Source organism: Atta cephalotes (assembly GCF_000143395.1).
Source record: "Atta cephalotes unplaced genomic scaffold scaffold00001, whole genome shotgun sequence".
In the NCBI taxonomy this organism is placed as follows: domain Eukaryota; kingdom Metazoa; phylum Arthropoda; class Insecta; order Hymenoptera; family Formicidae; genus Atta; species Atta cephalotes.
The window spans coordinates 2,634,725-2,652,768 of record NW_012130065.1 but is presented as its reverse complement, the minus strand read 5'-3'; the positions used below and the strand labels follow the sequence as shown (position 1 = coordinate 2,652,768).

The 18,044-nt window shown below is 31.1% G+C and overlaps 1 protein-coding gene across 1 annotated transcript in view; it reads left to right on the top strand.

Annotated features, from left to right (window-relative positions):
• The window catches only part of LOC105619106, a 28,286-nt gene that overhangs the window by 6,699 nt on the left and 3,543 nt on the right, over positions 1–18,044 (top strand). The window contains 2 exon segments of the mRNA XM_012200672.1: positions 15,734–15,836; positions 15,911–16,179. Of these exon segments, the coding sequence (XP_012056062.1) occupies positions 15,734–15,836; positions 15,911–16,179 (372 nt within the window).

Below are 18,044 nucleotides of genomic sequence, written 5' to 3'. Positions count from 1 at the left end.
ATTTATAGCACGGTAATTATATAATAACATTGTTATTATTGTTGTTATTTCTATAAATCTACAACATTTATTTTTTAAATTTTTAATTAAATATTTAATTAATAATTTACTCTTAATTAAATATTTTTAATTAAAAATAAAAATTTTAATTAGGTAAATCTTTAATTTTTAGTTAAGAGTTAACTTTTAATTAATTTTTAAATTTAATCTGATCTTATAATTTTATTCGTTTTTATATTGAAGATACAATTTTATAAAACTCCATAAAATTCGACTTTTTATAAAGTAATTGGTAACTCATAAAGAATTTAGTTCTATATATAAGATTATATTCTATGATTTTTTAATCACTTCCTTAAAAATTGATGCTCCTTTATAAAATATGTTGATATATGTATTTCATAGATGGACAATATAGATATAGACAGAATTAATCTCGGACAGAACGAAGTAAAAATGTTCATGTTGAATTCATCTCTCTTGTTGTTTTGATTAAACGAGCTTCGTATTTCCATGCAAATTTCCATACGTTTTCTTTACCGCGACATAAATGTACGTCCGTATGCAATTTTTTGCGCGGCATAATTCATCAAAAAGGGAGAGAAAGAATTTCATACACGTTTTTCTGATTTCTTAAGCATACGTTAAGAAAAAGAAGAACACATATAGAACAAATGCATAAAGTATTTTTTTACCTCAGTGGAGGATATTTAAAAAATGTCATGTATATTTTTCACTTTAGTCTCTTTTTGTCTCAGAAGATCGAAGAAATGGTGATAATATACATTTGTATGTGAATTTGTCGCATATATTTAGCGCTAGTCACTTTTTATCTACGGTAAACCTCAGAAATTGTCATAATGTTCGGCGCATGCAAAACTAGGGCACGAACATAGTCATGAATCGTAGGATTTTTATCAAAGCAGCAAAACACATTTTACCATATATGTTTTTTCATGGCATTTGTGAATATGCTTCGAATGCGATTGTGCCTTTGAAAACATAAATATATTTTAATAACTTATGCATATATTATCCGAGGCCCGATAAGAGTAAAGAAATTTATCCTATTTTAGGTATGCAAACAAAAAAAAATTGGCAGCGATCTATTTTAGCTGGTTAATTATAGTCGCAGTTGCTTTTAAAAAGCTTTAAACGCGTGTTCTTCTTCGCACATTCGGAGAAAACTTTCATCGCCTGTTTGCGTGTGCATCGCCAATTAAATTTGCATCTTTGCTTATGATCGTTATAATCGCGCAATATATCACCAGTACGCGAATTCATTGCTTCAAACGGCATCTCTCTTCGCTCTCCCATAAAATCTTCATATGAAAGCAAATTACGATACACTACTCCTGATTCTCGGCGACACGAACGTTTGGCAGACATCGCGCTTGAAATAGTATAATAGCTTCGGAAATCGCCTGTATTACTGCACCGAATATTCCAGCATAGAAATCAGAATCCCCTTACATGCTGCCTTTACAGCATGTAAGGGAATTCCGATTTCTATGCTGGTAAAATGGGATAAAGGGATGAAGAACACATTCCGATGTTGATTCGATCTAGTCGTAATCAACATTAAGAATTGCATTGACACGACTTAACTCTCAGAAAATTAATTTTAGCTTAAATAAATTTTTTTTTTCGAATTAAATAAATTTTTTTTTCGTAAATGTAATAACAAAAAAATGAAACGTTAAATGTAAATCCTTCTTAATTGATTTAAATTCTTCTCGATTTGAATAAATATAATTTTTGCGATTCGAATAAATATAATTATTGCCAGTTAAGAAAGCTGTTTCGAAAGTTCTTGACAAAAAGTTGCAGAACATATTATTAAGAAATGAAACGATTATTTATGTAATCGGTAATCAAATTATAAAGACATTCGCGTGTTTTCGTGAGCAAGGCCACTGCATGCAGGTGCAAATTTTGTACTACATAAAGATGCATTAACAAGAAAAGGCGCTAAATTAAGTTTTAAAAATCAATTCTCTAATTGTAGCATCAATTGCGTGTACTCACTTCAGTTAAATTTAATTTCTTCTGAAGTGTATGCATATCACTTTAGAGAAATCATATTATACATTTTTTCTGAAACCATTAGTTGAATCGGATAGTTATTTATTTTTCGACGTTACTAAAGTACGCATCAAGCTATTTTAGCATTGAGACATCGATTGTACAATATTTTTTCTAGAAAACATGTAAAGTGAAAATTTTCTCTATTAACTTTAATGTAAACATTTTTTTTATATTTTCGCTTTAGAGAAAGATAATTAACATAATTAAACATTTTATTTTATCTTAAAATCGTTATTGCTTTCGATGTGTAAATTTTACGTATAAGAAAATAGGTTCTATAAGAATAAAATATATAAAACACAAAATAATAATCTGCATAAAAATTAAAATTATTATCATGTTCTTTGTTATAATACTGACTAAGGAGTCTAAACTGGTATATATAAAAAATGGACTTTTTAAAAGCTTGTCTTCGCTTGACTTAGCTTTTAGCATAGTAAATTGAATTTTCTAATGACCACTCAAGGCATAGCTTAGCGTTCAGTAACTTCACTTGCTTGTACGTAAAATTTACGTATCGATAGCATTCTAAGATTAAAAGATCTAAGATTAAAACAAAAATATAAATAAGAAAGCAGTAAAATTCTTTTTGCATAAAAATGTCTTATATATCAGCGGTGGGTTCGTTTGTGGATTTTCTGGGTAATTGTAAATAAATTTACATTAAGATTAAAATAAGTATCTAATACAATGATAATGCTAATAGAGAATTGACTTCGGTTGTATAATGCAAATTTATTTAAAAATTTTGGCACATAAACAGTGATGATAAGTAAATGATTTAAGAATATTTGATATTTATTTTTAGATCATTTTCAATACAATCTTAAAATTAATTAATAACCTATTGTAAGTTAGACATTTGATGTAAAAATCTTTGACAAAATGGCTAAATGGGATTAAATGCGTAATTACAACAGAGATTGATAAAAGTCCAGTAGAAATTAATAAATTGTTAATATGTGTAATCTGAGAGAGTGCGATAGAGACTTGACTTAAATACTAGTCCAACTACATAATTACAATGTGTGGATCACTAATATGTCTAGCCTTAGTCCTATTAAATAAATGACTTGTATGTATAACATACGGTCAAGTGTTAAAGTTAATATTATATATCAGTTGTTGGGTCAATGTGTGATGATTTAATGATAACCGTATGTATACGTCAGTATATGTTATCTATATCTTATACATTAAAAGAAGAAAGCGTTTTAAAAATTCCGTATAAACAAGTATATATATATATATATATATATATATATATATATAGATATCATATATACAAAAAATCAAGAAGCTACATATAGCTTTGTACATTTTTGTTTCAGTATGTGTACATTTCTGACGTCAATTTTTTGTTCAAAAATTTTTCCTCGTCTAATATTAAAATATTGTCCCAATTAAAATCATGTGAATTTAATCATTAATTCAGTTTCCTGTTATTACCGAGTATTGTGTTTTATCAATCTTAATTTAGCATTACCAATCATTGGGTAATATTAAGTTTAAAAGTTATAGTAAGTTAAAAAAAAGTTAATTAATTTTAACTTCATTTAGTTACATTTTAGACTCTTAACTTTTTAACTTTATATAGTTATATTTTATCGGTAACTGTTAATTTTTAATTTGATTTTTTTAAAAGTTAACATCAGAGTTGAATAGTTGGAATTATACGGATCCTATACTTGAATTATATGCTATATTTGTGTCCGTCGGAGATGTATTTTTCTTATTTTAAATAATTTCAAATATTTCATTTATGTTTAAACAAAAAATAAAGAGGTAACGAAAACGAACCATCATTGTGACCTAAAATCATTTTCTTGAAAAATATGTAGAAGTGCAATTTACTGCTTTACAAGAATTATTTTAGTGTCCCAGAATAATCATGCAAAAGCTGATCAAAATCCGTGAAATACATATGTGGAGTCTCTCCTTGTTAATTAAAAAAGTTAACTTTTTAACTTAATTTTTTAATTTAGTTAAAAAAAGTTAACTTGAAATCACGAAATAAAACAAATTCAACTTTTAATTTTATAATTACTTTTTTTTATTAACTTAGCTTTTCATTCAATTAATGTCGCTATGAATTATCTTTTAACTAAGTTAAATTTTCAAGGTTGTTAAACTTTAATTTAACCTAGTTAAAAAAAAGTTAATTTCTCCAATCCTATATTCCTATGTTTTTTCTATATTTCTCGATTTTAATTTTTAATAATTTTCTCGTTTGATCGACATATGATGCATCACATTCATTGTAATTTATTTTGTATAATGTTAGTGTGAGCAAGAAAAAGTAATCTATCTTTTTGTATTGATTCGGTGTTTCGTTATTATCGAGTATTGTATATTGTTTCTATTTATGTGTGTTTTCTATGTTCCTCAATTTTAGTTTTTAATAGTCTACTCGTCTGCCAGACATATGACGTATCGCATTTATTGCAATTTATTTTGTATACTACGTTAGCGTGAGCAAGAAAAGGCAATCTATCTTTTTGCATTAGTTCGGTGTTCCGTTATTATCGAGTATTATTATTTACGTATTTTTTATGTTCTTTGATTTTAGTTTTTAATCATCTGCTCGTCGCCCGACATATGACGCATCGCATTCATTGTAATTTATTTCATATACTACATAATGTGAGAAAGAAAACACCTTCCTTCACCTAATCTTCTAAAGAAATCAAGTCAAATGTGTAACTAAAAGTAATTTGGATATTAATTAATTTTAAGATTGTATACTGAAGATGACCCAAAAAGAAAGATCAAAACATTTACTTTACTCATCACTTATGTCATTGTTTATATATACATACATTTATATATATTATACATATATATAAATTTTTAAATAATTAATGTACACATCTACAATTGACGGTTTTCTATTGGCATGATCACTGTATTTAATTTTGTTTGTTGAAGCCTTTGTTGATTGTTTAAAATAAACAGATATGTTTAAACTGACGAAGAATTATGTGCCACTGCATGCCGATAATCAGCATGACACTCACTGTACAATTTAATCGTCTCTGCCCGTGAGTCGATCAAAAGCAACGATATCGCCATCCGTTGCCTCGTCAGCGTAAGTTTCCATATAATATCATTTAATATCTCATTTGATCTCCTACACACGATACCTTTCTAATACCGTTTGTATAAACACGAAGTTTGTATTGCAATGTCATCATGTGAATGCGGAACACGCGATGACGTGTGAAGTTTAGCAAGTCTCTTGAGCTTTATATAGAAAAGTGCTAACCTATATAGAGATATGTCAAAGATCATTATTCTGTTTCGATGTAATTTTAAATTTACTAACGAAAAAGCTTTTTCGTGGACTGATATTTGAGATTGGAGACAATAAGGAAATAGAAAAAGTTTAATTGGATAATTTTAATTAGATTGAACAAAACACGATATTAATTAATTGATTTTTGCAAATTAATATTTAATTAATTTTATAGATGTTTTCATTAAAATAAGATGAAAAATAAATATTTCGTTTTAATGATGAACATTTTTCAAGTAATAGAAGTAGTAGAAGAATAGATATTCTACAAGTAATATAAGTAATTATATAATATCATTTTTTTAATATCACACTGAAAGAAAAGATTGGCTGCTGCAACAAATTAGTTAGTAAAATATGACATTTTTAATTGGCAGCCAATTGGTTACAGCAGTCAATTTTTGGTTACATTAGCTTATTCGTATTGTCAGTATAGGATTTCGATAGGCAACCAAAAATTGGCTGCTGCAATCAATTAAAAATGCTATGTCATTTTCAGCCAATCTTTTCTTTCAATGTATACATATAATAAAGTAGACATTATTGAAAAATGATTTTTTAATCAAACACTGAAAATTTTTTTAAGTTTAGATATATAGTTATATTCTCAGTTTTCGATTAATGATATTAAATTTTTGTACATCGTAATTTTATTGATTTTCTTTATTAACCGTTGAAAAGGATGCCAGTAGCTGCGAGATTTTCGGAACGGACGAATCTGGAAAAGGATGCTGCTGATTCTTTTACTTTTGAAGATCGCAAATACATGTATCCAAATGAGTTGAGCTTTATTGTCGGACACGATATTGACTCGTCATGCCAGCAAATACGAGAAATCTCCTAATGGACTTTCCTTGTATGTTGGACACGAGGCATTTTTCTCGTGGCAATAATTTCGAGAGAGCTGGCTGTGCCGCTGGGGTCGAACACGTCGTATCTGCTCGAACTCGAGACGTATAGTCGATTTCTCCGATCACGTAGAACTAGAAATGCTACTTCCACAAAGTCGATTCTCAGCTGCCTACGGGCTCTCCGTGAAATTTTTGACGCACCATATATAGAATTGCGAAAAGGAAACGTTTTAACGATACCGTCCGGCGACGTGTAAAAATGGTTTTTCTATTTAAACGAAAAAACCAGGACGCATGTCGAATTTTTTCCCGGGCTATGAAATAGGATAGCTTTGAATGCTTTAAGTGTTTTCCTACTTTTTGCTTCTGTTTCTTTTTCTATTTCGCGACACGATAGAATTTCAGTGTACATTTTTCCACGCAGACGCGTGTCACAAAATTCATAAAAATTACGTAAATATATTATTTTACTACTTCAATCTTCATAATACGTTATTTACGATAAAAATCAATATATATACCTATTACAATGGCTGTGTCAGCAGAGCAAACAGCTCTGCAAATGTTGCAAAATTCTTTAGTATAATTGGTCTTGCCTTTTAATACTTCAATGGATTTAAATGTATATAATTTAATTTAGCAACAGCAAAAGATGAGGCATCAGCAAGACTGTTGCCATGAGCCAATTATATTAAAGAGTTTTACAACAGGTACAAAGCTGCTGCTTTCTCTGTTGAACGCAGCTAAGGTTAGATGGTTAAACTGACTTATGCATATCTAAACAGATTAAATAATAAACCAACTTGTTCTCTGTCCAAGCTTAATTGAAGTTTGAGAAGACAGGTACCTATAAAATATCTATTCGCATTATTATTTCATCCAAGCTGATCGAATCGCGAAAACAATCGAAATGGTCGTTCCACGTACCGACGAGGAGACGGAAGGAGTCATGAAATTGGCGCAGTTGCTGGCATACACGAACATGTGCAAACATCGTATGATCGTCGTTCCTTGTTGCGCGATGTAATTTTCGGGATTACGTGCCGGTTGTAGAAATTAGGCAGCGCCCGCTAATCGGATGCAGATGAGGTTCTAACGCGAGGCGCGCTTAAATCCCGCACTTCCCTCGCGTTGGAACGCCAAGCGCGATGACGGCGCGAGTACACATATATAGCTACATAAAGGGGATGGCGGCGAGGAATCGAGGATAAGCGCGGACGCGAATAGACGCCGAGCACGTGTTCCAGTATCACGCGACGATGCCGTACGCGTACGTACGTAGATAGAGGAAGCAAGCCTTGGAAACTGCTTAATATGCGACGGCGCCGTGTGCTTAGCTGGTGCATCCTTCGCCGTGGGGACGACCTGGTCCTGGCGGAGCTCCTTGGAGGGATCCCAAGTCGCTGGGTGTACGCTTCCTCGAATCCATGGTACGCATATCTATAACGCCGTGTTAATCGCATCCGGATACCGGTGTGTCTCGTTGCGCATCCGCTAATTATTGAAAGGGAATCCTTAATCATCGACATCGCTTTGCATTCTCAAAGCCTCGGTAGGGTTCTTTGTACGCGCGATACTTCAGGAACGTTGCTCCAAGTGTTGTCGAGTATGCGTTGCCTCAATTATACAGCGTCGGCAGCGCGAGACGTTAATTCGAGCGCGGGTCGGAAAACGAGCACGTAATAGATGTATTTTCTGAGGAGCGCGAAGTTATGCCTCTTCCTTTGCGAAAACAAGATATTTTCAGTACGCAAAGAACAGTAAGATGTCACGTTGAAATGAGAGAGTCTCGTATTTTGTATAACATAGCAATAAGATTAGCTCTACGAAGCTAATGTCAAAATTTATATTATAATACAGTTTATGATGCTGTCTGTGAGACCCATTTAATTTATGTTGACTAAAAAGTACTATTGTAATTAGTTTCAAAGAATCAAAATGACATAACTTATATAAAAAAGAAGAAATATTAACAATAATAAGTTTATTTTAATAATAACAATTAAAAAAGGCACAGCACTAATTATATGGAAAATATGGTGAACAAAAGATGTCATAGATACAAGACTCAATAATAGATAATCATTTTTTAATTATGATGTATTAAGAAATATGTGTATATTACACATATTTTAAAAATAATTAATAAATTATAAAAAAATTATAGATTATTCTAGACCGCAAAAAAATAATGAAAAATTTAGTAATGGTTTACATTTGAATCAAAAGTTATTCCAATAAGAAATAGTATTTTTTTATTTGATCTCTAAAAAAAATGTATTATAAAATAATGACAAAAATCTTTTTAGCATTTTAAGTATTCAAAATGATTTATGTAGTTAATTGCGATACAGAAATTAATTGTCCCTATAAATAAACAAAATATTTATCTCTTCTACATTTTTGTAACGAATCTCTGAATCACATAAAACTTTGCATAAATAATTTTGAATACTTAAAGTAAAATTAAAATTTTTGGCATTATTTTTTCAATTTTAATTTAATAATAAAAATAATAATAAATAAAATTAATAAATATATTATACAGAACTTTTATTTAATTAATAAAAATATAATATAATATTATAAACAATTTTCATATGTATATAGATTTTTAAAAATAAATATTAATGTATTGTAAAAATAAGTGCTCCTTAAAGGTGCTTTGTGAGTTCAAGTTTTATGTCTTTGATACACTATAGTTCAGAAATTAATCATTATTGAGTCTTGATCGATGTTCATAGTTCGTTCTTATTTCAAAATTGCTTTAAGTAATGTCTTAAGATGCTAATATAGCTTTCTGATTGATTCGTGACATTTTAAGACTGTACTTAAGACGATCTTGAATATAAGAATCGATTATGAATACCGTCCCTTGTGTCCATGATATTTTATTCAACACGTTATATGTGAGATTAATTCATTTCATCCAATCCATCTTTATTATATCATATATGTAATTAGTATGAGATCGTTTGTAGATAATATAAAAAATATAATTGAATGAGTTCAATAGACCAACCCGTCAGGTCTGGAGAAATACGTAATTGAGTACAGGATCCAATAGATACGCGTCAGCTTCGGAGGGTTAAATGTATAGCGTTATTACGCTAGTAGCCGGTAGCTTTTTACTGTTACGTAAGATCTTCCTGTATTTCCTAATTGGCAGATAAATGAGACACGAGAATCTCATCTTGGATACACGCCATAGTGTGGCGTGACAAGAATACGTTCCAGTGTTGACAGTGCGTAATATATTACAACGCAGTTAGCGGCGTATAATGCAAGTTAGCGCGTTGCCGCTGCGCGACGTGCCGAACATGCTTGTGACACTGAGACTGAGCCTCGAAAATTATTAACTTAAGTTAGCTTAATTATCACTCGCGTTAAAATTTTTTATCGATAAAATCATTTTATTTTCGGAAACAAATTACTGTACTTGTGAAAGATACATCGTATACATTTTATGTAAATCGATATCCAATGATTAATAATGCAATAGTAGAAAAGAGCAAGAAATTTTTATGTATGGAATACTTACATGGAAAGAATATTCTGACATATCTAAAAATTTAGTTGAATACGGATCTAAAAATAATATTTTATTATTATAATAATTGTTATAATAAACTCAAGCATGATGAGAGAAGCAATATAAAAAGTTTAATATTTTTTGCAATCAGCTTAAGTGTCCCACATACTCAAACAGAATAACAGGTTACGATAACAAAAAAATGTTACTAAATAAAAATCAAGATTGATTGTAAAGTGATTTTTAATAATTATTTTAGAGCTATTTTAATGTCAATTGGATATCATTATAACTTTTTGTTCTATTTGGATAATTATTTTAATAGTCTAACAAAATTGTTTTCAGTTCTTTATCTAGAACTTTTAAGTATTTTAAGGGTACTTTTAGGTACTTTAGCAAAACTATTCTTTCTTTGTAAAAATGTTATAGAAATAGGATATTATTAATAACGTCGCTGTTTAGCAATAGTATAAAACTATTTTTTCAGTCAGTCGTCCATCGATAAAATTTTCGAGACAGGAGAGAAAAAGGAGATAGATGCGGCTTCGCAATACTTTCGAGAACCGATTTCTAGTTCTACGTAATTGCACGTTTAAACGACAACCTCCTGCTGAGAAACCAATTGAAACGATAACGAAATTACATTGTCACGGCAAATGGGAGTATCCCCCGTCAGCCTGTACTGGCAACTTTGCATCAAAACTTTCTACCGCTGCGCAAGAGTAACCCTGTTAGATTGACGAACATTGGCCCCGAGGGGTCGCAAACTATAGACGTCGCGGTAATTGAAGGGTTTGCTGCGGGAGAGAGATAAGTCCATTTTGATACATTTTTTACCAAGACGATATAGAAAGATAATCTGAAAATCTTCTTGCGCTAAACATTACACAGCGATGAGTCCAAATTGTTTATTACAATTTTTAATATAATATAACATATTAAATATATTTGCAACTCTATTTATTTGTGGTAATACAGATATTTAAACACGTAAACGGTACTCTTGAAAAATGAAAATAATATTATCAAGTACTTTTAAAATTAGTACTTTTTGCGGTTTCTAGATTTTTTATTTACAAGATAAATTTCGGAAATATTTATGAAATATAAAAATTTTTCTATGTAAAAATTCATTAAAAATTAAACTGGTTGATGATATTTTAGCGATATTTATTTTATGAAAATTTTTATAATTTAATTTGTTCTAGTTCTAAAATTATCTCTTTTTCTCTCCATCTAATATTATTTTTAATAAAATTATTTCAACTCTCGGTAATATGTGCTATACATTCATTTTAAATACGTTCATTTTGAAACTTTTATAATTATCACGGAAAGAACGACTTTGTTGAAGTATCTAAAAATTTAGCTAGATATGGATCTGAAAATAGTTTTGTTAGACTATTAAAATTATTATGTAGACACTCAAATGAGCAATTCTGTAAAAAGTATTGACATTCTAGCAACCAGTTTAAGCATTCTCATATAATTATTACTCATATAATTATTTTTATGATCTAACAAAATTTGTTTTCACATTCGTTTTCACATTTATTTGAATAGTACTTTAGTAAAACTTCTTTCTGAGTTTATGTACTTATTTTCTTCTATGATTACGAAGGAGAGATTTGCCGTTGCCGTAAATCAAGAATTTAGCGTGGTGTTGCACGAAACTTTTCAATTATTTCCCTCGCTCGGCCGTGATCTGTTTCCATCATTGGATCACGTACGCACCGGTAAATTATTTCACTCGGCAGAAAGATTATTGATTTTTTTACATCATCAAGAATGAAAGTATCAATCGCAGAAAAGCAAAAATGCATGCTCTTTGACGGACGAAACGAGCGACAGAGGAGAGAAAGGTGAAATACAGAAACATGAAAGAGTACACGATACAAATTTATGTGAGAGAATGGGGCGTGATATCCATTGTTCGATACACGCTCTCGTTAAAAACAGAGAAGTTATCTACTCTCTCACACTGTGAGCTGCTGCGCAATTAATCCCGAGGCGGAGCGTAAATCGTGGTTGGCTTTTTTTATGCGTGCTTTGTAATTTACTGCGTAAAGAGATACTGCGAAAGGAGATACATAAAATAAAGGGGGAAGAGGCGTGTTTTTACTAAGAAATTAAATTGCGCCCGCACTTCGCGCGAAGGTGCGCCGAATCGTGGTTCATGAAATCTCTCCTCTTTCGTTCTTTTTTCTTTTTTTTTTTTTTACGTGGGCGTGCGCGCGGCCAGTAAATGCAATAAACTGGCTGACGGGAAGAGAAGTCACGTATTTATTTGTATACCGCATGACGAATGCGGCTAATCTGACTGCGAAGCTTGGCCGGGTTTTTCGCGGGTGAAATTCTCGGGAAATCACTTTATCGTGCTGCGTTTTTCCGATGGAGGGAATCGTAGAAACGTCACGACCTATCTTTCAATTATACGAGCGAACACGCGCGCGTAATCGGACAGAAACGGAATTTCAATAGTAATTCTAATTGCTGATGCAACGGTGATTCTGATTTTCCCGTGTAATTTAGTAATAAACATCAGTCTTACAGATGGACGCTTTCAAAATTACGTATACGCCAATTTTGGACACTGACATTTTCAGTTAAATATAAGTTCGTCAAAGAGATTGGCGTCCAATTTCGCGCGTGTAATTTCCAATAATTCCGTTTTCATCGAAACGGTGTGACTAATGCTGTTTGTGATGTTACTGGTAAATTTACGGCTCACGTGCGCCCGCTCAATTAACTACCTTGGTGCGCGAAACGGAAATGAGAGTCGCGTATTACGTCCGTATGCAAGATTGAACGAGTTAGTCCAAGATGGGGGAGTAAAATACACGTGACATCCGAAACTGATACACACGCGTAATTTTGTCTTTTCATGAGGGCTGCGCGCTGTAATAAAGTACATAAAATTACATAATTTATAGTGGAAATATACATAAAATCAGATTTTTACAAAAATTAATATATGGAAAGAATTGTTTTGATGATAAAGTATCTAAAAATTGAGATATAAATCTGAAAATAATTTTGTTTGAATATATCATCAAAATAACATGTAATAATTTTGTAAGACGCTCAAGTTAATTGCTAGAATATCAAAATTTTTTTTACAGTACTGTGCATAATGCTTTCTTATATAATTATTTTCCTATATAATTATTTCCTATATAATTATTTTGATAATCTAATGAAATTATTTTCAAATCTGTATCTAATTAAATTTTTTTCAAAACCGTATTTCTGTGTATTTTTACTTCTAATTGTTTAAATATGTTATTTTAAACAAAGATACAATAATTTAAAATACATTCAACTCGCGAAAATCAATTAAGGAAATTTAGAAGCGAATATCTAATTATATTAGCATTAAGAAAAGCTGTACATAATTTGTTAATGTTAATTATTACATTAATATTACTAAAAATTTAATTTGCAAATTGTTTAATTATTATAAAGAAGAGTAATTTGATTTGTAACTTTATTTATGTGAGAGCAAAAAGTACTCGTACAAGGAAATTTATTATAAAAAAAGTCTTATTTGTAGAAAATAAATATTAATTAGCAATTTTATACAATGATAAATGAATATATTCAGTTCTAATGTAAACAAACGAGCTTCGCATGTTTTCCTGATTTTAGAAGCTAAATTTCTCGTTTGTACAAATACTTTTTGAACATTTAAACAATATAATTTTTAATTTTCACTTATTTTTCGGATAATACATTTTGTATAATTAATATACATCATTTTACTATATATAATTTTAAGAAACATACAGTTTATTTTATTCTTATGAATAACTAATTAATTATTCAACAAGGAATGATCGTTAATTAAATGTCGAATCGACATTTTGTTAAATTGGTGTTAAAATCATTGAATTTATATTGATTCGACATCAATTCGATGTCGATTTATTTCTCGTTGGATGATATTTTTAAAAAAGCTTTTAAAAGTTTTTTTAAAAAATATTTTCTCTGTACTAAACTTTTTGTACTTACTGTACATAAATATACCATGTTTGACAGTAGATCTTAAAAATATCTACTACAATTGTTGTAATTTTACGTGAAATATTTTTATAGTGCATTTGGGGCTCCAAGAACGTTGAATTCTCAATTGCGCGTAATGCACGCGCATAAATCTAAAGTTACTTGGCCTGGTTTTGCAGAATTTTGCAGGGCGAAATTGCATTTGCAGTAATCGTTATAAGTTTTTACTTTTGTTAATGGCACTGGACAGGGTTGCGCTATTTGTGTAAATCGTGGGAGCGAGAAGCGATCGATAGCTGCAACGACTTTTGCGACCGGTGAATTTATTCCGCAGAGCGTAACACTCGTGCGTCATTTGATACGAAAGCGTGGTGTTATCAATTAAACGCAATCGGCCGTAATACGGTAATTCATTCGTTTCGCAAATATAAATCCGTCTCTCCTAAAGCGCGCGCTGCACCGGAAAAAAAAGAGAGGACATCATAGATTATCGCTCTCGTGATAACATTGGGCCGAATTCCTCCGCGGACTTTCCTGGCGAAAATAAAAATTGGAGTGTAAGTCGAATGTAAGGGAAGAATGACGGAAGCATAAACAAGGCTACTAGATGACATAAATTGAAACAACGAAAAGAGGCATCTACCTCTTAAAATACTTCTTTTACGTTACACTGTTCCAATTTACACTTTCCAGCTTCGCGTCACTCTCTTCTTACATTCAATTTACGCGACAATTTTTATTTTCGCCAGAGTTCTTCTGACTCTCAGTTTCCTCGAATGTCTCCTAGGAGAGAAGCATGTGGCTCTTAATTTTTAATTAACCGCTCCGCCGTCTCTCGAACGTGCGCAACGCGCATAACTTTGTCGCGCGTTACCGAGCTAATTGAACGGTCCTCCGGGCGCCCTTCTAAGCGCGACCGGAAAGTTTAGACGGAAATTTATTAGCGCATTCCACTTCAGAATTAAGTAATGCTCTTATTACTTGCAACTTCCTTCATATTATGCTTATACCGATCAGATGCATAATATCTTTAGAGACGCACGCGCGACTTCCCTTTCTGTCTCGTCGCCACGCCGTGTACTTGTCTGTGCGGATATGGATTTATGGTGAGCGGATTTATAGCACGGTTTTTTTCCCTTTATAATAAGCTGACGGGCTTTGTTGTAACCAACCGGCTAATGAGACCGACATTGATGAATGAACGCGCGACTTGACTCGGGTCGGATCAAACCGCGAGTATGCTACTGATTACGAAGCTGTGGATTTATTTGAGGCGTTGATCTTTTCGCACTTCAATTTTATCTATACTGTGGTTTATGTATTCTGATGTCGATATCAATCATATTTTGGCAAATACCTCAATATTTTAAAAAAATGTTTAATGTTATAATACAAATTATTATATACACTGAAAAAAAATTTCAACTAATTAAACACATTTAGTTGTTTGCTCATTTAGATTTGGTTAATTTAACAAATTTTATTTAATCGAATTCAACCGTAGTCTGCTTAAGAAACTGTTCAATGTTAAGCAGTGTTTAGTTAGTTGAACAATTTTTTTTTTCAGTGTAGAAATTCTCGAAGAACGGAAGTAAAGAATCTGAAGAGTTGGAAGAAAAATAATCTTAAATAAAAAAAAAGAGTAATATTTCGAAAACGCTTTTTTATTTTATAAAAATGTTACGTTAAAAAAAATTTATATAAAACCATATAATATTAATAATATTTTTCTTTCTGTAAGATGAGATTTGAAATGTATTTTACATCAAGAGATTTTTGTAAAATAGTTGTACACATACATATGTGTTAAATAAGAATAGTAAAATATAAAAATCTATTTAAATGCTTGCTAAAATAAATTTTATTTGTTTAAAACATTAAGTACCGAATTGGCGAACGAAATTAAACGTAACTATAAAGAAAAGAGAAGATCGTGAACTGGTTAAAAGCTTCAACTTGCTTCAGGGTTGGACGAGCAACTCGACCATCGACAGACTGTACAAGAGGAACACGGACCCTCTGGCTATTGTGGACGTGAATAAATTCTACGATGACAGGGCGACGCCAGGTAAATAGCAGAGGTTGCCGTATGCTTCTCGCTGCTACTAGAGCTTGAATCTCGTCGGTCTTTTGCTCCAATAGGTATCGCTTCGGAAACACAACTGCAAGACCCGAGGAATCTCTACAAGGAGGAGGTTCAGGTGTATGAACTTACGGGTGGTGTCGAATTGGTACCTTTGTTAACCAGCAGACGCCATCAGTCGTATCCGCAGTCCAGCCGATATCTCGCCACGGATGCCACTCGTCCGGGATACACGATAGAATCGTAAGTAGGGATAGGCTGTATTTGAATATTGGTTTGTTTATCTTCAAAATGATTGATTTGTCGCTCTATGAATGCAAAACAATTCGTCTCTTTGCTTCGAGTTTCAAAATAAAACGACAAATTCCAATTCTCGATATATTCAATTCCATTTTACATAATTGATTAAGTATAATTCTTTTTTTATGTAATTATTTAAATATAATTCTTTACATTATGTAATTAAAAGTTATATTTGTGTTTTTTCGTATTAATACTTTCGAGAATTACACTTGTAACGAATGACATTTATCGTGTCACATTAAATTGCAAACATTGAAGGTGACAGATGTTGAGATGATAGAATAATCAATAAACAGCATGCTTGGTATAAATACGTAACTGGCTGTAATCACGTACATTTAATCATTACCGTAATTGATATTAAAAGTCCTTATTGTTGTCCCGCAATTTACTTGATGAAAATTTTATTGATCATTCATTTAATTGAAAAAGATGCATTTGATATTTCGCGCCCCTCCCCTCCCCCGAAATAATAAATGCCAGAGTAAATTGTTAGAATTCTCTTTATAATTAAATAAATCTAAATCGAGCAAATTCTATCATTAAATATATCGTTTCCTTATTTCGAAAGTGACACAATTTAAAACGTTAACGTTTTTAAAAAAGGAGAACAATTTTTTTTAACTTGGCAGACAATTATTGAAAAATTCAATAAATTCAATCGGTAAAAAGAACCTATTGATATGATCAAATGTATTTTTGTCATTTTCATTTTGTTGCAATTCTTAAAAAAAATCATCCTCTTTCAGTTATAATTTTAACGATTTTTTTTTAACTACCCTTTTTAAGTTGTGATTATTTTAATGATTTTTTTGAAATTAATACTTTTAATGATTGATATGGTAACGTTTACTTAACTTATTCATGATAAATCACGTTTTTCAGGTTGTGTCACTTTCGAAGTGAACGAACGATATATCGATTTTAGTTTTCTACTTTATATTTCGAAACATGACATAAATTTATAACATTTTCCCGAGTATATTTCCTCCATTTTTTAGTCTCCCTTTTTTTTAACTCTTGACGTATTTTCTTTTTTTTTAATTTAACAATCTGACGTGAAAATCTGAGACGCCTTCGTGTAAAGCGTAAAATGAAAAACGAGAATAGAACGACGCGCGCTTAACATCGTACATTCGCATTTCGCTGCGTAGTAAATGTCAATATCTCGGTTATATAATGTCGTGTTCATTTACAATAAATTTTTTATTCGGTGCCTCATAAGTATGACAAACGCGACAAGACATGACGGTAACCGGAGAATTGATTAGCAACGATACGACACTCGAGGGATGTAACTACATTACAGGTAATCAACCAATTGACCCGGATGCACTCGACCTCGACCATTTCACCTGTTCCTGCTCAATTTCACCCTCATTTTCCTCCCTATGCACTCCAAATATTCATCAGCATAATTTTCCATTGCCATCGTAAAAGAATATTTTTCTACGAAGAATTTACTTCTTGAAGGAAGAATCGATTCTCTTTGGAAATACTCGATTGGAAGATTTATGTATAAGCTTCCTGCATAAATATATCATTATACAGCGACATTTCATGCACACAAATGTAATCATATTTTAAAATTTTTCGAGAAAAATTCAAAACATGTATTTCTGGTTTCTCGCGGAATTATGTTATGTATATACTGGAAAATCTGAATTTGAGATACGTATGATAAGTCATATTTGAATATCTGACAATCACTTATTTCCGAATAAAATTTTTCGAAAATTATCGCATGGAGAAAAAAAAATTTTTTTATTTGAATTAGTTGAAAAAATAAATATATATTATCCGAAGAGAGTGAACGTAAGTTATGAATAATACAGTATTATATATATATATATATATATATATATATATATATATTATTATTATTTATTA